Source organism: Myotis yumanensis, unplaced genomic scaffold (assembly GCF_028538775.1).
Source record: "Myotis yumanensis isolate MYYU_CA2020_CCGP unplaced genomic scaffold, mMyoYum1.0.hap1 SCAF_8, whole genome shotgun sequence".
NCBI classification, from domain to species: domain Eukaryota; kingdom Metazoa; phylum Chordata; class Mammalia; order Chiroptera; family Vespertilionidae; genus Myotis; species Myotis yumanensis.
Window position 1 is genome coordinate 33,309,843 of NW_027223759.1, and position 21,067 is coordinate 33,330,909.

Genomic DNA, 21,067 nt, shown 5'->3' on the forward strand with positions numbered 1-21,067 from the left:
GGGGTCACCAGGGAGAGGAGAAAGAGCGCCTCCGTGGGCCCACTGGAGGTACCGGTGGATTTGTTTTGCACAGCGTGGCTTCGTGTGACATCAACAGCGTCTCCCACAGTCTGTGCTGTGGACAGGAATGCAGCACGACGCTCTGAAAGGAAAGGTTAGGAGAGTCACATCGTCTGTCCACCAGCAAATCGAAGGTTCTGAGAAACCTTCTGTTTAAAACAGTGGTTCTCAACCTTCTGGCCCTTTAAATACAGTTCCTCATGTTGTGACCCAACCATAAAATTATTTTCATTGCTACTTCATAACTGTAATGTTGCTACTGTTATGAATCGTAATGTAAATATCTGATATGCAGGATGACCTTAGGCGACCCCTGTGAAAGGGTCGTTCGACCGCCAAAGGGGTTGCGACCCACAGGTTGAGAACTGCTGGTTTAAAACAAGTAAAAAAAATAAATAAGTAACCTTGTTTGATTTGTTTAAACTCAGAGACACAAATACCCAGGGCTGCGCCCTCTGCCCGGGCCCATCTGGACTCTGGCGCCTTCTGTTCTGGAACCCATTCCGAGCAGTGGTGGCAGAGAGGGCGCTGCTTCCTCTGCTTTCCCACACACCCACAGCCCTGCCACCTCCTCCCTCCCAATTTGGGAATGATTCGGGGAGCAAGTAGTGTATTACTCACATGGAAACCGGAACGCCCCGAGAGGCATGTGTGTCCTGGGTGTGTGTCCAGCTTTGGGAGGTCATGAGGGCCCTTGCGGCTCACTCCGAACGGCTCCTTCGCAGACCCTTCCCCTTGGCTAAGCCAGATGTGCATTCCCCTGGAACTCAAGGCCCCTTGTGTCACCTGAAGTCCTGGAACGCACTTTCTTCTGGTATGCATGCGTCCTTTTTAACCACGTGGCTACATTTTCTATTTCAACAAACTTCGTGATCTTGGAGCACCCCTACGGTCTTTGTTTGAAGCCACTGTATGTGGCATTTCCTCCATGCCTGTATTTACCCAGTCCTGAAAGTTGGTTCTCTTTACGCGTGTTACCCAACTCTTCATCCTATATAATAAAGAGCTAATATGCAAATAGTCATCACACCCTCGCGCCCTCACGCCAGGGGATCTGAGGCCGCACCCCCCCACCTGGAGGGCTTGACGGGGGGACCTGAGGCTGCGCTCCCCGCCTGGCAGACTTGACGGGGGACCTGAGGCTGTGACCCCTGCTCTGCAGGGCTTGACAAGAGTGGGGCCGGCCGGGTCTGGGTCTCACACGATTTCGAGGTGCACGTGGGTGGGCGGGGACTTGACTCTGAGTCCCACAGCACACCCCAGACTCTGACAGGAGAGAGATTTTCATACACATTTTACTAATTTTCTGTCATCTCTGACACTTCTATTATAGAGAAAGGGCAAATAGCAATATTAAAATATTTCCTCAAATTCCCTTTTAATGTGCACGAATTTCATGCACTGGGCCACTAGTGCTATAATAATTGTCAATGGAGATAATGTAGTTTATAAAGTGCACCTCAAACTCATTTCTTTTCATATAACTGAAATCTTTTACTGCCTGTGCTTATGTCTAACTTGAATTTACCCGGTGTACCGGTTAATAATGCGGATTTTGTAGTCAAAGAAAACACGATAATTTCAAGAGAAACATCAAAAGTGTTTTACTCAGAGTAATGTCCATCGCTAGCTACACATTTCCCCCATCTTTCAGGTAATTTATGAATACTGTCCCAGTAGAACTTTTCTTGTTTTGAGGCAAACCATTCAGAGACCCAATTTTCCACTTCTTTGTATGTTTTGAAGTGCTGCTCAGAAAGGCGTGTGCCATCGATCAGAATAAGTGGTAATCTGAAGGAGCAAGGTCTGGTGAATACAGTGGGTGGGTTCATACTTCCCAGGCAAGATCTCTTAACATGTCTTTAACTGGTTTTGAAGTGTGTGATGGTGCATCATCATGAAGCAAAATTACTTTGCTGTGTCTTCTGGCATATTCTGGTCATTTCACAATCAAAGCATGGTTCAAGTTGATTATTTATTGTCAGTAGCGATCAGTATTAGAGGTTTCACCTGGTTTTAGAAGCTCATAATACACCACACGTTCCTGATCCCACCAAACGCAGAGCATTGTCTTCTTTCCGAAGTGATTTGGCCTTGCAGTCGATGTTGATGGTTGACCTGGATCAACCCATGATTTTGTGTGTTTGGGATTCTCAAAATAAATCCACTTTTCGTCACCAGTCACAATTTGATGCAAAAAAAGACTTTCTTTTGTGCCATTGAGGCAACACTTTACTGATGACTTTTTGGTTTTCCATTTGTCTTTCATTCAGTTGTTGTGGCACCCATTTTCCTTCCTTTAAACTCTTTCCCATTGCTTGTAAATGATCGGAAATTGTTTGCTGAGCAACATTTAATCTTTCTGCAAGTTGTTTTGAGTTTGACACGCATCTTCATCCAATAATGCTTGTAATTGTTGGTCTTCAAACTTTTTCGGTTGATCTGGACGTTCTTTGTCATTCACATCGAAAGCATCACTTTTAAAGCCTTTAAACCAGCGTTCACAAGTATCTTGAGGTGGAGCATGTTCACCATAAACTTCCCGAAGTATACAATAACTGTCAGCAGCACTTCCCTTCAAAATAAAGTAATGAATTAAAACTTCCCACAAATGCTCTTTTTTGGCACAAAATTCGACATCTTTAAGCGTAAAAATATCTATGATAACACCTTCAGCAAATTTGACATATGAAGTTTTGAAGCTTTCTGCCAATACAACAAAATAGCACACACATCAAATCGCATCTATATCAACATACGTGTAACTCCATCATTGAAAAAGATCCACATTATTAACCGGTACACCTAGTACCTATTTTTTTATTTATTTTTTTTACAAATATATTTTATTGATTTTTTACAGAGAGGAGGGGAGAGAGATAGAGAGTTAGAAACATCGATGAGAGAGAAACATCGATCAGATGCCTCCTGCACATCTCCTACTGGGGATTTGCCCGCAACCAAGGTACATGCCCTTGACCGGAATCGAACCTGGGACCTTTCAGTCCACAGGCCGACGCTCTATCCACTGAACCAAACCGGTTTTGGCCCTAGTACCTATTGATATGACAATTATCTAGAGGCTTGTTACTTTCTGCTTTGAAAGTTGAGAAATAGATCTTCTTCTTCATCATCATAGCTAATAGTTATTATTTACTCTCTGCTGAACTACAGACTAATTGCCCTCTGTCTGCCTTATCTTATCACTTGGAGTGGGGGAAACGAGTTAAGTCGGGCCGATTGTAACTGCGTATTACCAAATATTTGTTTGTTTGCTGTTCACAAAGATACCTACCTGCGTATGCGAACCGTTTCATACCCATTGGGGTAATAGGTATCATAAAAATCCCTGATTTTGCGCGGGAAACCTAAATAATTGCCCGCGCCATCTTATATTTTGGCGGGAAATTCACCCCACACCGGAGTGTTATGTAATCCTGGCTTCTCCCAGATGGTTTCTATGTTAGTGAATTTCTTGGGGAGAAAGCATGTTGAACTGATTGGATTTTTACCAAAACTAAAATAAGAGTCACCATCCAGCACCATAGAAATACAGTGTTGTTTACAAATAAAACCTTTAGTTTACTTTAAGCCACAGTACCTAGGACCCTCCCATTGGAAAAAGGGGGGTGGGATCTATGAGGAAACCTACACACTCCATCAGGAAAGGCAGGCAGTCCCTGTGCACAGCAGCCCTGCGCTGCTGTTTGACAAACAACCTTGATGGGCCAGTTTGATGCAACAGACCAGATTTGAAATCCAGAAAACTCCAAGCTGTCCCGAGCCCCTTGGAAGTCATTTGTGCTTTGATTCCATTTCTCTGTGTGAGGACATTGCTCCCGCCAGCTGGGCCTTATCTGTCTTTGTTGTTGTTGGGCTTCTTTTATTCTCTGCCTCGCCCATCGCCAAAAAAAAATCCATTGTGCAAATTGATTTGGAGATCAGTCGTGATGAAACACTGGAGTTTCCCGGCTCGGCCGGTGCCGGTGTTATTAGCTGTCCTGATTACCCGGGTGCACGAGCCCGGCTGCCACAGGCTCACAGGTGTGCGGAGATTAACGGGGGCCTTCCAGCCGTTTGTCACACAGATGGCAGTGCCAATAAACCGAAAAACGATCAATCATTTTTCTAAAGATTGAAACCTTTTATCAGTTGTGTCAGTTTCATTATTCAATAAACGATTAGGAGCAGCCGTCCTTTATTCACCCCGCGTCCTGGTGAGGGCTGCTGCGGGTGGGGCGCCCCGCACCTGCACTGAGGTGCACACGCCTTCAGCACGCACCTGTCTAGCAGGGGCCCTGGTCACTGCTGCTGGACAGATGAGAGAGTGTTTGATGTGCATCTTCTAATTTTTTTAAGTCACACCGTGACACAGTTCATTTCTACAGCAGTTGTGAGATTGGGTGGCCTTTTTTTTCTTTTACCTCTCACTGGGCCATTTACTAATGTTTAAAGTAAATTTGCCCTTTCATTTATTTTTTATTCTTTAATTCGGTATTATTTTATGTTAGTTTTAGGTGTACAGTGTAGTGGTTAGACACTTATATAATTTATGATCCCCCCTGATAAGTCTAGAACCTACCTGGAACCATACACATAGTTATTACAATATTATTGACTATATTCCCTATGTAGTCCTTTACATCCCCATGGCTATATTATAACTACCACTCTGTAACTCTCAATTCCTTCACCTTTTTCTTCCATTCCCCCAATTCCCCTCTCTCTGACAACCCTCAATCTGTTACCTGTATCTATGAGTCTGTTTCTGTTTTATTTATTTTATTCTTTAGGTTTCACATATAAGTGAAATCATATGGTATTTGTCTTTCTCTGACTGACTTATTTCACTTAGCATAATACCTTCTAGGTTCATCCATGCTGTTGCAAATGGTAGGATTTCATTCTTTTTCATGGCCAAGTAATATTTTATTGTATATATGTACCATAGCTTTTTTTATCTACTCATCTATTTTCTTTAAGTTTTTTTTAAATTGATTTTTAGAGAGAGAGGAAGGAAGAGTGAGAGAGAAACATCAATATGAGAGACACATCAGCTGGTTGCCTCCTGCACATGCCCCTGAACCAGGCCAGGGATTGAACCTGTAACTGAGGTAGGTGCCCTTAATAGGGAATCAAACCTAAGACCCTTTGGTGCCAGAGCCGATGCTCTAACCTCTGAACTACCAGCCAGGGTAAGATCTGTATCCTTTAATGTCAATGCCAACTATCTTGATTAAAGAAGTAGTGTTGGTCCTACTTGCGCCCAAGTTGGTGATGTAACTGTGCGCCTGCGCTGGAGCCATAAAGCCCGGTTGATCTGGAGGAAGGAAAGGGTAGAGCCACCCCTCCCGGCCTCTGGGTAACCAGCCTCTGGAGACACCAAGGGCCTGGTCCTGGGCCCTTGTCCTTGTAGACATTGGTGAGTGTATGCTGATACCATGGCTAACGGGAAGCAGAGGCACCTTAGAACGTTGCTGAATCATGGTCATCAGAAGGGCCTGCAGGCTTTTTAAAATTAGGACCCACTGAGAGAGATTGATCTTTGCCATTTTTTAAAAACTTTTTTGCCCAAGTTTAGTTTATCATAAAACATGATTCTGCCACTAGCTACAAGTGGGAGAGGCAAATGTCACTGGGTTTGCTTATATATCATGGAGACCCTGTGTGATTATTCTGTCGGGGAGGGGCATGCATGAGTGCAAATAGATGCACGTGTTGCCTCTAATGAAGACCTTTTAAAATATTACAATTCTAGAAATAGTTCTGAATGGTATTCCTACTGCCTTCAAAAATATCTCCATGCTGTCTTAAGATCAGTCTTCTGTATTTTTCCCCTGTATCTGGGACTGCGGTCTCCGTGGTGACTGTGGTCTCCGTGGTGACTGTGGTCTCCCTGGTGACTGTGGTCTCCCTGGTGACGTGGCGTCTGTGTCAGGATCCTGCACAGTGTGTGGTTAGTGGCGCCTCACGTGCTGATCCCTGCTAAGGTGACCCTCGTGGGCAGGCAAGGGGGCCACAGCACAGAGCCCGCGGCCCCCCAAGGCCACCTGTGCAGCTGCCAGGTGGGCAACGTTGATGCCCAAGCACCAGCTCTCGCCACCCCTCACTCTCCTCTAGGCTTCTGCCTGTCCTTTATCTCACCTTGCATCAGGGACTGCTGGGAGGACGGTGGGGTAGACACTGACCAAATGGTCAAATTCAGTCATCAACCCACCAGAACCCGACGCCCACCCTGCAGCCAGGTGTCCGAGAAGGGGGACATCCCGCACACTCTGTAAAAGAACTTCCCGACCCCCGACAATTAGAAAAGAAAGAAATAAAAGAAAACCCCCAAATAAGGCGCACATAATACATAGTCCGTATTCATTCACGAAACTGGTGATTGAAAACCTCAGAACCTCCAGGCTGTGAACTCACTACATCTGTGGAGTAAGTCGCTGTAATATTTCTCTCTCTTGCCATGTATTTGGGGGATTATATATGATGGGCTTTGATGAGAATAGCCAATGGGCACCTCATGCCTTATGCCCAAGTGAAATAGATCTATTTGGGACAATGTGTTCTGGATGCACCTGTGATTGCAAACTTGGATTTTTTTTTTGTATACAACCATATTGCTGGTCCTTTCTGTTTAAGAAACACTGCTAATTCTGTCTCTTGATTGAGGCACTGGAGTGTCTTGAAGTCGCTCCTGAGTTCAGATTTTCCTAGAGTTGATAAATCACTGCAGGTGCATCTCAATGAATCACGAAGCCAGCTTTGCATGACTCTCTTTCATTTTATTAAACTCTGTCACTTTTATTGAAAAGATGGTTCTATTGTGCTGATTGGAAGCTGAGATCTAAACTCAACATGAGTGCCAACAACTTTTTCTCAATAGATCAAAGCTCATTTTCTGATGATTAAAAGCTAATACTGGCAATTAGCTGGAATATTGCTCAAACATGGTACATTTTGGTCAAATATATACACTGTAATCCACTAAAGGAAAAACAATTTCAAGTTCAACGATTCCAGATGAAAGACAAGGAGACAGTGCGCTAGCTTGAAGAGCTGCCAGGGGGAAAGTACTGCCTCTGAAGAACATTAGTTAGCAAACATACTCTGTTCACAATCATAAATTACATACCCTCACTGCCAGTGAGGTTAGCTTTGAGGTTGAGAATTTCAGTAGCACATGGGACCCATACTGTTTATGCCCCTCTGAGATTTCAGAGTATCTTTAATTTGTAAAAGTTGACTTAATGATTAGTAGCATGAGTGGTATATTGTGATGAGATGGTAGTTCTTGCTGCATCTATTCCAAGCTGCGGAATACTCCTTTCTTTTTGGCAGAACATTACTCCTGACATTTCATTCTAAGAAAACAATTAAAATGATGGGGAGAAAAAAACTTACATTCCTGCCCAAAGATGCCTGTAATAGTATTTTAATAGGTTTTATTTTCTAGAAAAGTTTAAAACATAAAAGAAATTGAGGAGATGGTACAGGCAACCCCCATATGCTCCTCACCTACACACACATGCACGTGCACAATTCCTCTGTGGTTAACAGCTTTTCTTAGTGTGGCCTGTTTCTCACAACCAGCTAACATTGGCACACGCACGTTGACTAAAGTCTACTCCGTTTGGGTTTCCTTCGTTTTTCCCTAATGTTCTCCGGGACCCACCCTGGAGGCCACCTGACATTCCGGCGTCATGTCTCCTTAGGCTCCCTTGACTGGGACAGTTCTTCAGACTTTGTTTTTGATGACCTGGACAGTTCTGAGTTCTGGTCAGCTCTACTGTATGGTGCTCCTCTCTTGGAATTTGCTTTTCTCAGGATTACTCTGGAACCTTGGGTTGCTGAGAGGAAGGCCACAGAGATAAAGGGCCATCTCATCACCTCGTGTAAACGGCACACACTATCAGCATGACTTAGGCCTGTCAGTGTTGACCTTGGTCACCTGGTTTGAGGCTGTGTTATCAGGTGTCTCCTCCCTCTCCTCCCCCTCCCTCCTTCAGCATGCCCTCTTTGGGTGGGGACCTCTATGCACGGTGCGTAGGTAAGGAGTGGGGAGTTACGCCCCCTCCTTTAGGGTGGGCTGCCTACATGAATTTGAAATTCTCCTGCCAGGAAGATTGATCTCTTCTCCCCATTTATGACTTTATTCAGTCATTCACTTATATCAGTATGGACTCTTGGATATTTATTTTGAACTTTGTTTCTTTTCTTGCCCAGTTCCAGCTTCAGCCACTGGGGGCTCTTTCAGTTGGCTCCTGTACCTTTTTGTCGCACCCCCATCACTGTAGTGTTTGCCTCTGTGTGTGAGCTCACCCTTGCTTTCTGGATCTACATGAAGCTCCAGGACCATCTTGCATGTTTGCTGCCTCAGTCCTAGAATCAGCCGTTTCTCCAAGGAGCCCGGTTCCTTTCACTCAGCGGTGGTATTAGAAACCAAGATGCGGGGGCTGGGTGTGCTCGTTGCTCCTGGGATGTCATCACTTCCTGGCTCCCTCTGCAGACATAGCAAAGAAGAGTGTGTATATATGCACATGTGTATATACATATCTACAGATACTTATATATGTAACCACCAATTGCTACATTAAGCTAAAAAGAATATAGTATTTTTAATAGCATAAAATTAGAAATAACTAAATGTTTAATAGTAAGGAATGGCTACAACTATGCTATGCTAACTCCACAGTGCAACTGCTCAAAGGGGCAATTTTGCAAATTGTGGTAACATAACCCCTTACATTCAAAAGTGGTCCAGGTCTCTGTGAGAGCTGTCCCCGTACGTGTGAGAATTATGTGTGTATGTGGGTACTAGCTTTAAATCGGCTAGATTGGTCGTGGTTTATTCTTAATATTGAACTAATATGAAATGAACTTTGCTTTTGCAGTAATATTAAAATAGTCTTCCAAGGTGTTCTGGCTTGAAGCGGAATAACATTGGCGTATCTAAATTATTTTTACATTAAAGAAATGAGACGGTTGTTATTATTTTGTTGTGTCCACTCTTGCACCACGTTTCCAGTCCCTCCTAGGATAGCAATGACCTTGTCTGCTCATTGACGATAACCAGGGAACGTGCTGAAAAGTTGGCCCATTATAGCCCAAGCAGTTTTGTGGGGAGAAATCTGTTAGCGTTTAAAGGACTGCATTCCCATTACAGCAAGAAGAATCAAACATTTAGGATTCTGTTGCTTTCCCACTCTGATCTTTGTCCGGCTACATAAATGCTGTGGATCTCATTGTTCTGTGGTTCCTCAAGCCACAGATCCGAATGCTACTGGGAATTTCCGGTCAAGTCCTCCCTAAATGCAAAAGGTTAAAAAGTACTTTCTGGAAGATGTTTTCGGTAGTCTTCTCAGATTCAGATGGCCAGAGGGAAGGGGGACGTGATTGACTGACTAACCCTGAAATGTGTCATTCCGCGGGGTGGTGGGAGGAAGTCAGCCACAGGGAGGGCAGATGAAACGCACTGTCTGCGTGGCTGCGGCTGGTGGTCCAGTGATCACAGCCCCTCAATTACAGCCCTGCACGGAGCGCGAGCGGCCGTCGCAGAGTAATTGTGCCTTTGATTAGTTGCCTTAACTGGCCATCGCCTTTGAAATATGATAGCACAATTTGAAGTTTTATTAAAAACCTATTTTTTTCCTGAAATTGTCGAGAAAGATTTTGTGTTTAAAAAAAAAAAAAATCCTACAAAAGCCTGCAATATACTCTATTGGAGGAAATTGAGAAGACATAAGAGAAGAAAGAAAAAAGAAGAAGAGACGAATGTTTCCCATTATCACTCATTCCTGTCTCGGGATCTTGCGGTGGTGGCGGTGGCGGCAGCGGCGCACCCGCGTGCTGGGCCTGCAGTGAGAACACAGCTGAACCTCGCGTTTTCTGAAGTGAGAATTCGGTCTGCTGATTGTTTCTATTTTGAAGGACAACCACGCAATGATTAGGGGGATGTGACAGTGTTCACTGAGGAGCGAGGCCTAAAATACGAAAGCAGAGTATTTCTGGTGCTGCCACGTCATGGCCAGTTCCTGTTCTACCTCATCCTACACTCAGAACAGAATCAACCCCGAGGCCAAGGAGCCCCAATTTCAACTTCTTAATAAGCCGCCTCCCCCCCAAAAAAAAACAACAACAGCTCTCCCTTCTCCAAATGAACAGCTACTCCGTGAAGACAAGGAGAGAAGTTTCCGCGACTTAGGGATATATTTCTAATCTCCACCTGAGAACATGCCAAACTAAACTTCTACATGACAGGTTTATCATAAAGGGCATGTCCCCTGCAGTCACCTCTCCTTTTCGCCCTGGTGAAAGGTGGACATTCTTGGTGCTGGAAGAAATACCCAATTAATCCCGGTTGCACCTGAACCCACGCTCGGCACTCAGTGTGTTTCCAGGCCGAAAGGAAAACTGCTCTCTACCTAATTGGAACTTCTGGTTTTATGGCGTATCCTGGAGTTTTTACTTAGTTTTTATTTTCACTGTTTCCCAGGGTTAATGGCATTTTCTGTAAGTGTCTGCATTAGCCCACTCTGTAGAAGCCCTGGCAGTTTGCAAATCCAAGAGCTTTAAACGAAGCCACCGACATGGAAATTGTATTTGCTGTAAAGAAAGCCATTATGAGTTACTAGAAACTGAATCAAAAGTTTATCATGAAGAGGTGATTACTTATTTCGGACTTTTACTTCATCAGATATTCATCCTGCCTTCTTGGGCCCAGAATTAGGAAAAGGACCCTGGTCTTGCTGGAACCTGCCAACGACCAAGTTAGGCTGCTTCCTGAACACACGTCCTAGATTGGCTTGGCCTCGGGTTTTGTTTAATCCTCTCAAAGGCCCTTTTAATGGGTGTTTCAACACAACGACTTCTCTGTGTGGCCGCCTCTAGGAAGCCCCTTCACGGCGGAAGCAGCGAGTTCACATCCTGTGCGAATCTTCGGGGCTGCGTCTTAGGAAAAACGCCACGGCCTTTTCAGAGAAGAGAATGTGTACACAGTCTTGTCGAGCAAATGAACATCCATGAGGCCAGCACAAAAGAAATCCCCGATCTCTAACCTCGCAGTGAAATCGCCACAGACAAAGGTCACGGCGATACCGGAGTGCACTAAACTGGAAGGGACGGGAAACCACAGTGGAATCTGCTCCTGCCTATGCCCGTCCCGAGGGAGGGAGGGGGCGTTTCCCACTCGGCGTCCTGGGGCCAGCGTCAGTGTAAACTACTCCCCGGAGCACAGGCCTCCTCTCTGCTGCACAGGCAGCCTTATACCGACGGCATCCTTAAAACAAATAGCTACACGTCCGAAGTGGACAGGGTCGTGCTGTCTGACCAGGTTACCACATGGCTTCTCTGAGAGGCACAGCTGTGCCCCCTCTTGAATGGATGGAGGGGGTATTTGTTTTGTTCTGAGACATGTTAGGAGTGAGTGGCACACAAAAAGACCTTGTTCGTTCTCAAAATTGACTCTGGGGTCTGCAGAGCCTCACCTTGCCAGCCCAGTTGGCCCTCACCCTCGGACATAAGTGGGGGTGCACAGGCTTCGGACATGCACCCTCCTGGCTGTGTTGTCTTTTCACCAGCTACCTGAGGAACACTCAGTCAACAAAGAGCTCTAGCAGAAGGAGACCAGAGGTGACATTAGTGTAAACCCTGGTCTCCTGGTGCAGTGAGGGAGAAAGAGTTGAGGATAAAACCCTGCTCGTTGGAGCGTGCCAGCAGACTAAGGACTCTTTTTAGTCCATTTGTTAAGCGCTGGTCGGAAGAGTCTCGTCTTGGAGATCTGTCTGTGAGTAGTCCTCAGGCACTCACATGCTGTAAGGAGAAAAACAATATTTTGCTTAGAGAAACAAAATAGAAATTCTCCTCTAAAATAAAATTTTAATTCACTCGTGATCATCGCATGACCTCTCAGGAAAAGCTGTTGCTCCCACCAAATTCGGCCACATGTAATAATTGCGAGACGTTAACGCTAAGTGATTCCAGCAACTCCTACTCAGCACAGCCGTGATTTGCGAGTTTTCCTCACCGTCTCCTCTGAGAAGGCCGTGACTGGGAGCAATTACGAGGAGGTGAGCGATCGCGCCCCTCCTCATTCTGTCCACCAGACACCGACGCCGTGCAGAGAGGGCCTGTGACTTGGCCTTTCACCAGCCTTTTTCCTTCAGAACGTCGCTCTCGCTCAGGCTGAGCGGCCGTTGAGAGACTCTGCTGCCTTTGCCCAATAACAGGTGAAATTCTGGTTTTAAAATAATAGTTTTTGTGAAAAACAAATAACAGTGACAAAAGTCAAAATAAGTCAGCCTACGTTTAAATGGAAGAAACTATATTCCTGTAATTTTTTTCCAAAAAAAAAATGAATTTCTTAAAACAAAGATTACCCAGAAAATGTAGTTTTTTGAGCTCGTCTACGTGAAGTCCTCGAGAATCGCTGCCTATTTCAGAGGCCTGAGAGCCATGGGTCCCCCCCGCACGTGGCTCAGATGTGTGGTGGTCAAGCAGAACCCGGTATCCAGCCAGCAGCCTCAGGTTGAGCACTCCCGAGTCCCTTTGGTGCGATGCTTCCGTTTCCCTTAGAGGTGAGTCTGGGCAGCTGTGTCGCACACAGCCTGAGGTTTTAGCGATGATCATACGATTGTATTTTCGTGTTGAAGCTTCTAACCCAGTGGACTTGGAGCAATCAGTGCCCCGGGAGACGAATGCTCGTATCAGGACCTTGGCATCAGCCAGGAAAAGTCCATTTGTTTTAGGAGAAGAAAAAGGCATGACATTCTACACATTAAAATTGATTATTTCATCAATAGGTTAATAGAAAACCAGGCTGCAAGTTCACTTCCTGCTTATACTTCCATACAGTAATGGGAGACCAGGGCATGAAAAATGCAAGCATAGCGCGAGCCAGAGAGGGTTTTCGATGGCGCTTCCCCCTCCCGAGCCCTGACCACACTGTGCCTATTTATATGTAAATGTTGCCGACAGAGGCTAGTTTCCGTGAGGAGCAGGGCTCTCTGACTGCTACTTTCTGGAACTTGTGAATTATGGGCCAAGATGCCAGGACTTCGGCTATTGAAATAATTAAGGGCACAGCGAAAGTGTCCGTTACCCCTGAGGAACCTGGTAATCCTCCGCTGAACGTCTCCAAAGGAAACACTTGAAAACTGACTAGTTCGGTTCCTTGTAGGCATGACGTTTGTACTGGTGGGTACCTGAAGGCCCTTTCCCAGGTGTGCTGTTACCTGGGACGGGTACCTTATCGATACCTTGAGGATATAGAGATGAGGGACACGTCTCCACCCATGAAAAAATTAAGTTTAGACCCATACACTGTAGACACCTACTCGTTTCGAGATTGCATTTCTTATTATTTCTTGTTTTGAAGCTACCAAGTCATTCTTAGGTGTTTAGTTAAAATTTAACTGTTTCTCTTTAAATCAGGTGACAAGTAAATGACAGCTAGTTCTTTTTCTCACTGTTACATAATATTTGCCTCCGAATACACAGAACTGTGCTGCTTTAGAATTGCATCTGCTTCCTTGAATGTCCACATTTTGTGCATGTATTTTCTGTCGTCACTCCAAAGAAACCCAATACGCACCCAGGCACTGGGGTTCGCTTCCGCAGCAGAACTGGTCCTGGAGACCCAGTCCTCCCCCAGGTCATTGAACTGGGCACACCGGAGCCTACACCACACTCTGAGGTAAACTCCACCGCAGGCAGGAGCAGCCAACCCGTCCTAAGTGAGGAGCGGGTGGGCGTGAGAGAGCTGTCCCCTGCCCAGTGCAGGCCTCGTTTCTGTGCTGTGAGCGTCAAGACTCCTGTGCAGATGCAGGCACCTGCCTCCCCAGGTGTGCACAGTCATCCAAAGAGCCTCATGGGAGGGCTGACCAGTTTCTCTTCCCGGCTGTGGACATGGAGAGAGACAGGTGGTCTGGTTAGGGTCCTTCACGGATCTCACGTCCTGAGTCCAGGGGGTGGGTCGGCTGATGAACTGAGACTGTCTCCCCAGAGGAGCATCGGGGCCCCTCTCACCCCAACCAGTCACTGCACAGTGTGAGGTGTGGGGTCCGCCCGTGTTAGATTGGTTCTGCCTTTGACTTCCCAACCCAGGGTTCCTCCGTGGGTCACATGCTCCTCTCTGGGTAACTTGGTATTTGCTTTTTCTTTCTGATGCTTCCTCCAGTGAGCTGAGCACGTAAGGAGGCACATGTGCTCTAGGGGGGCCTGGGAGCTCCATCAAGAGCCCCCGGCGGCCCCGTAAGAAGGGGCCTCCACCCTTCAGCCACAGCCAGGTGGTAGCAGGGTTTTGCTGAGGTGATTACTATCCAGATCCAAATATGCTCATATGTCTGGTCGCGGGGGGAGGGGGTGGAGGGCTTCATCTTTTATCAGCTGAGTGTTAAGACCCCCGTCCGCAGCACACACAGGAACTGCTCATCACCAGGAGCTCTAGATTTGACATGCTGCCAGGTTTTGCCAAATCAGAGGGCTCATGGCTACTGGCATCATAGCTCCTTCAAAAGATGCCACCAGTCCCCAAGGAAAAGGCCAGCTTGGCACGGTTAGAAGTAGCCACGTGTAAAACCAGGGTGCCTGGCCTCCTTGCCTGGGCATCTGTTTAATTCTGTGCAAACATAGTGACACTGGCAGGCACGCCTCTGTCCTGCCCAGGTTCCCTGTGCTACAGGCTGGCAGTGAGGGGTGGGGGTGGGGTGGGGGGCGGGAAGGGACCAGCGGGGACCCACCAGCACCCACCGCCCCTCCGGGAACAGATGGACGTGATGTCACGTGCTACTTTGACATTTCTTTTCTCCCTTTTCATTTGATTTCTTCTCCTTTTTGTTTTCTGTCTTTCTCCCCCTCTCCCCTTTCTGCTCTCTGGATGCAGCCAAACGCAAAGCATGGAAACTAAACCGTGTTGGTAGCCTGCGAAATATATACAGCAGCAGCAGCACCAACACTGAAGGTAACGCCGTCCCCCCTTCCGCCAGCACCCCCCCCCCCCAGACATGGAAATGCAGCCCGAAGCCGCATGCACCCCTATTGTGTTTGCAGACTCATTCCTGTGGTCTTTCCATCTTTTTGTTTGTGTGTTTTATTTTACCATTCATGTTCCTTTCAGCTTACTTAAATTCTGACCTTTCCCTTCAGTCATAGAGTGGTGATGTTTAAATTACTTCAGAAACCTATTTCCTCCTCTTTTTTCTTTTGCTTTATACATGTGGGCACTCAACGTAATATTTCCCAAGTTATTACAGTTTTTAAAAGTGTTAGTATCAGGTGTAATGATCTGTAGCCAAACACAATAGTGCGCCGTGACATTTAAGCAACAGTCTTAATTTGTTTTGTGGACGCATTCTCTGTAATGCTCCGCGCAGCTCTGATCCGGAGGCCCGGCCCGGGTCATTTGCATGGGCTGCTATTGCTTGTAAATTCGGTATATTGTTGTGTTTCTAAAGGTCGTCCGGTGCCAAAGTTCACAAATTGACTTGCGTTGCTTTTTTCCGCGAAGACAGCCGTCATTGCTTTTGTATAATAGCAGATTGAATTTCCCTCCCCACCTTCATTTGAACAACACAATTATAAATTGCCTTTTTTTATGATTACAAATGTCAGGGGTCAGAATTATTCTGATGCCAAGCAAGGGACCCCCTCCACCCTCAGCCCAAGCCCTCGCGCAGGGGGCTGGCGTACATTATGTGCGATGCAAAGCAGGTCACAAACCAGCGATCTCGGTATAATAGGGGGACTTTTTTTTCACTTAAGTGCAAGCCAAATGGGTCAAGTAATCGCGAGCCGGCGCCCTCACACTAATTGACTTATTTGGGGATGATTATAACTGTAATATTTTTCTTAATGTCACTGTTTTCTGGGCTGTTGATTTTAGCGATTGCCAGGCGGTGGCATTAAATCTCTTGTAAATTTTAAATTGCACAGTATTTCTGTAAACAAGTCCCCCTCTTCACATCCCAGTCATTAACCTCCGCTGATTTATATCGCTGCCCTTCTTTTCTTCCTTTCACAATTGCTCCGGTCTCGCCGCTGAAAACCCTGCTCTCGGCCAGGAAAAAAAAATGGATCTGGAAAACAAAACTACATCTTCATGATGCCTTGTTAAAGACCTATTTTTTAATCATAATTTTTTTCATTCCTCAAGGGGGAATTGTCATCCGATAAGGTACCAATGGAGCTTGACCCCCCTGGTATCTTCTTTCAAAGCATTCGTTCAAGAAAGATAAAACAAGAGAGAAAAATAATAGCATTTTAGCAACAGTCCCAATACCTACAGGACCAAGTATCTTTTTTTGTGGTATTTTAAAGGGTATTAAAATGCTCGTTCACTATTTTTTAATGTTAGTTTTTCAACTTAAGGTACAAATCATTTCTGTTCACTGTGTCCTTATCAGATATGTTTTCTTTTGTATGTGTATGCATTTTCCACAACAAATTGGCTTATTGGCTCTCCGCCTTAAAAAATGAGTCATGACATTCGGTTTCACATGTATTTGTATATAAAATTGGGGGGCAGGAAGGAGGCAGACACTCCCCCTGAGACTGCTGATGGGGCCCCTGGAGACACTGGTGGGCTGAAGCTCATGACAGGTGTGACGATTCGCAGAAGTGGGAACTTCTCAGCCTTGATCGATCAGGTAACCCACCCCTCTGCCTGCCCAAAGCCATGGGTGGGGAGGTACCGTGACACGTGCCTCTCTCTAAAATCTGTAAATATCAGGTAACACTGCAAACTCGGAGTCTCCAAGGCAACCCTAGGTCTATTGGAGTAAATAATGCCCCAGAGCCAGGCCTCCCTCACATTGTCTCCTCATATCTGCTCAGTGTTCAGTTACATTTATGAACCTTCAATTAAGCGACACGATCATTCTTCATTTACTTTGAGTTTCTTTTAAGATTAATATCTGTATGCACACTGTCTCATTTCATACGGCCTTTAATAGTATGTTATGGAACTCATATAATTGCATAAAATAAATTATCAAAGGGCCTCTCTGATTGCCAGTCTCTGGATGTATGTCATCACATATTCTGTCTATAAAATGATTCTCTCTGGACATTCACATCCTGAGATTCTGACTGTTACTGTAACCTGAGGCCTCGAGTGTTGCACCAAATGGACCCCTCCCCAGATGGAGTATTTTTTAAAGTGGTCCGCTCAGTACCCAGAAACACCGATGACTGCAGAGTGTCACTAAGAGCCAGGCCCTGTCCAAGGAGCCTGTCCACTGGTCGGTGTTGTCCTCGGTGCAGCCGGTGGGCAGAGGGAGGGGTCCTCATCCCCCTTTCCAGACGGGGGAGTTCAGCTCAGATCCGATCCTGCGGGAGTGGCCTGGGGATGGGCAGGACCGAGACTGGAACCTGGTGGTCCCGATCCGAAGCCCTTTTTCTCTTATGACCGCTCTGTTCTGGCCCTGGGACTACATGTCATTTGTCTCCACAGTCCCCTGCCCATAGGTGTTGTGTTGTTCTGGGAAGTGGGGCGTTGGCAGATCACTCGACTTTCTGCAGAACAAGCACCAGATTCTGGAGGCAGGACATGTGCCCAGATCACTGCCTTCAGGACCCAGACCCCGCGCTGCGTGTGTAGATGTTAGGCGTGGGTTCGAGCAAGTGACACCGAACTAATTAGGGAAACACACGTACGAGCATAGAAAACAAACAGAGGTATATTCTCTTTTGCTCTTTTTCTGTTCATTCGGGCTGATTATCCCTGATGCCAATATGGAAACATAATTTGTATATATTACAGTGCACTAATTTTTAAATCTTTGTGATTTGGTAAAAATTCAACTGTGAAATCTTCGTTCCTTTCACGAGAAGCAACTCTAACATTTCCATCTCGGGAGCCTGTGACGCGGGTGGAAGGCACATCTATGGTGAGATTTCCCAGTGCTTAGTCGTCTCCCGAGACCAGCATCGGGAACGCCCGCATCCGTGGTAAACGCTTTTCTACGAAAGAACCGAGAGAACTGGGCCGAAGGGTGGACGTTGTGCAGGAGCCATGGGAGGGAGGCCTGTGGGAAGGTGGTGAGCACACTGCCCCCACCCCGCGTGGCTGCGGGGCCACCCGCGGGCGGAGGAGCAGCGCTGCGAGTTGGGTGAGCAGATGGACTCTGCTCACAGAGGAAAGCATCTTCAGTGCATGTCATAGGCATAAATGGGTTCAGGAAAGATGCACTGGGAACAGGGGCATCTCTTGGGGTGTCAGGCCACCCACGTTATAGTTGACACCTATACCCAAGTGTCCCCATTCAGCCCAGTCCAGGGAGGTCCGTTTCTGTGGAGCTAGGACTTGCCCCAGAGACAGGCCTTTGAAATCTCTGTTTTGGGTGCCTCCCTGCCGCCACAGTGGCCACAGAAATGGCCTGGGGTCCCCGGACACTGTGTCCCAAACAGGCCCTGCCATGGAGAATCGATTCTTTGGAGGACAGCTGTGGCGGGCACGGCTGCGGGCTTCATGCCAAGTCAGTGCCCACACCTCTTCCCCCACTGGGTAGCCAAGACGTGCCTGTTCACCTGAGCAAAGGTGCGCAGGCCTCTAAGAAGGCAGCTCACCGGTGACCGCCCGCCCACTGCCCAGTGCTCCACTCACAGCTCGGAGACCTCACTCGCTCAGGTTGAGTTCCACAAATCCCAGCCGTGCTCACGCGCTCACACCTGAGTGGAAAGCCCACCAAGGCCTGGGCTCCTCTCCCAACTGGACGCTGAGTCTGAGCAGGTGGAGAGGGGAAGGGCTGGCAGCCAGAGATCCGATGCAGAGCGAGGGAAGGTGTGTCCCGAAGGGCCCAGGTGCCCTGGGCTTCGTGGAGAATAAGCTGCCTTTGACGCAGGGCTCAGCACAGACTCCATGGCTGTGACACCTGGCAGGAGCCATCGTTTCCCGGCATCCTGCCCACTGACTCCAGGTAACCCTGTGCGTCCTCCACGTTTACAAAAGGAGAAAACAAGGCAGGGAGACGGGCAGTCAGGGGCCCCAGGAAAACACGTGAGGATCAGGCCAGGCCAGGCACGGGGGTCAGAGCCGCCACCCGAACTCAGCCGTGGGCTCAGCAGCAAGCGTGGGGCACGTTTCGGCTTGAGCACCTCTGGGGCTGAGACCCCAGGCAGACAGCAGCTCTTGCCAAGTGGGGGTGACCGTCAAGCTGTCCTTCCGCAGGACTGCCTGCAGGGTGTGAGCCCAGCCCCCACCCAGGTGTCCCAGCTGCCTTCCCAAGGCCCCGCCTGCCTGTTGGGCTGCCTTCCACAACCCGGCAGGGTTCCTCTTCTCTCACTCATTCCATTCTTTCAGACTGTGGTTCTTGAGGAGACATTTGGCAAACCTTGTGCTTGTGAGTGGCCTTGTGGTTTCGAGCCCAGACCCCTGAGACAGGCGGTCTTGGTCCAGTTCTCACATCCCCATCTCTTCACCTTGAAGCGCACTCTCTGTACCTCGGTTTCCCCATCTGTAAACTAGGGAGATGACGCCTACAGCAGAGGTTGTGATGACCGGTCTGGAGTCACTATCCAGAGGCATGTAACACAGCGCCTCCTGCTGGCCACTAGTAGTACTTACCTCATGCCGGGAGTGCCACAAATTCCTGTCACTCAAACATTTGAGCATCATTTACGTAACAGGAAGCAAATTCAACACAAAATGTCCTAAAGTAGTAAGAGGGGGATTTAAAAGTGAGCTCTTTCCCCCCAGACTTTTAAATCTATCCTTCCCAGCTCCATTTACTGTCTGAACAGAATCGTCAGAGGTGGACATTGGCTCTGGACTAACACAGGCCTGGATCGATCCCAGGTCTGTGAATTTGGGTGGTTACTGGGTCTCACCTTCCCCTGCTCGGGGTTCTTTCTCTAAAAAGGAAACAGTAAAACCTACCTGGAAGCATAATAGAAGAAGCTGAGTTGAGCCTGCAGAGCCCCTACCAGACCTGGCACATGTGACAGTGACCACGGAGGTCCTTGCAAAATCGTTATAAAGACTTGACTGATAGGAAAACAACTCCAAGAACACACCGTATCTGTGGCCATGTTTTAAGCCTGTTGAGTGTATCCATCCAGGGCAGGACTGGCCAAGGCAAGCCCTGGTCCATGTGAACAGCAAGGATCGAGACCTCATGCAGACAGATTCAGACTTGGGAAACCCTATCGTGAGAAATGACTCTAGAGTTGACTTTTGGGGAAAGAAGTAAGTTTGCTTGTTTTTCCAGCCCTCGACTTTTAAAAGGATGATACTGATCCTCGGAGCTCGGAGCAGCACCTGGGGCAGATGGACACCTGCAGGGCCCCGTCTGATTCCCACGCTGGGCTCTGAGCAGAAGACGAAGCCCTAGGCCTCCCAGCATGCCGAGCCCACACCTGCCTCTGAAAAGTGACGAATGGGAGCTGGAGTGAGCACAGATACAGAGCCCTGCTCCGTGACTGGATAGAGTAAGGCAGGTGCCTCTAGCGGATCTCCCTCACCCGAAAGCCTGGCCCTGACGCCTCTGTCTTCCACATCCTGAATGTTCTCAGTGTGGCACCCAATAACTTATTTTTTCAGGTTTGTTTTAGGCACCCTCCTTCGTGGAGGAAAGGTGTGGCACCCAACCGTTCTGGAAGCCAAATTGAATAGGATGGAGTTTCTTGCCGCCTGGTGCCCAGGCTGCTGCCCCGGCTCTTCCCCTGCGTTAGGGAGATACAGGCCTCCTTTGTGTTTCCGGAGAACCTTCCTGTGATGACATTTGCAGCAGACATTCCTAACTTTGTGGCCTGCCTCTGGGGACTGGCATTCATCCTGCTCTTGTCCTACATGAAGCACAGCATAACCCTCTGCTGGACTCAGGCTCAGCAGACCCAGCTACCAGAGCCACAGCTTGCAGAAATACGTACCCGAGAGCCATGAACTGCACGTCTTCATAATGACCAGAAAATGTATTTTTTTCTGTTTGTGTAAAATAAATAACTTCTCAAGTGGGAGGAGGGAGTGTTTTTATATTGTGTTGTTGGGTGTGTGTGTTTTCTTCACAATCTTGAA

At 47.4% G+C, this 21,067-nt stretch overlaps 1 protein-coding gene across 7 annotated transcripts in view; it reads left to right on the forward strand.

Moving 5' to 3' along the window:
* AGAP1 (ArfGAP with GTPase domain, ankyrin repeat and PH domain 1) overlaps positions 1–21,067 on the forward strand; it is a 418,223-nt gene that overhangs the window by 336,126 nt on the left and 61,030 nt on the right. For 4 of the 7 annotated variants that reach the window (XM_070422457.1, XM_070422461.1, XM_070422458.1 and 1 more), the window contains one exon: positions 14,939–15,016. The exons of the other annotated variants lie outside the window; for them this stretch is intronic. In XM_070422457.1, the coding sequence (XP_070278558.1) occupies positions 14,939–15,016 (78 nt within the window). The remainder of the gene's footprint in view (positions 1–14,938; positions 15,017–21,067) is intronic. 7 annotated transcript variants of the gene reach the window in all.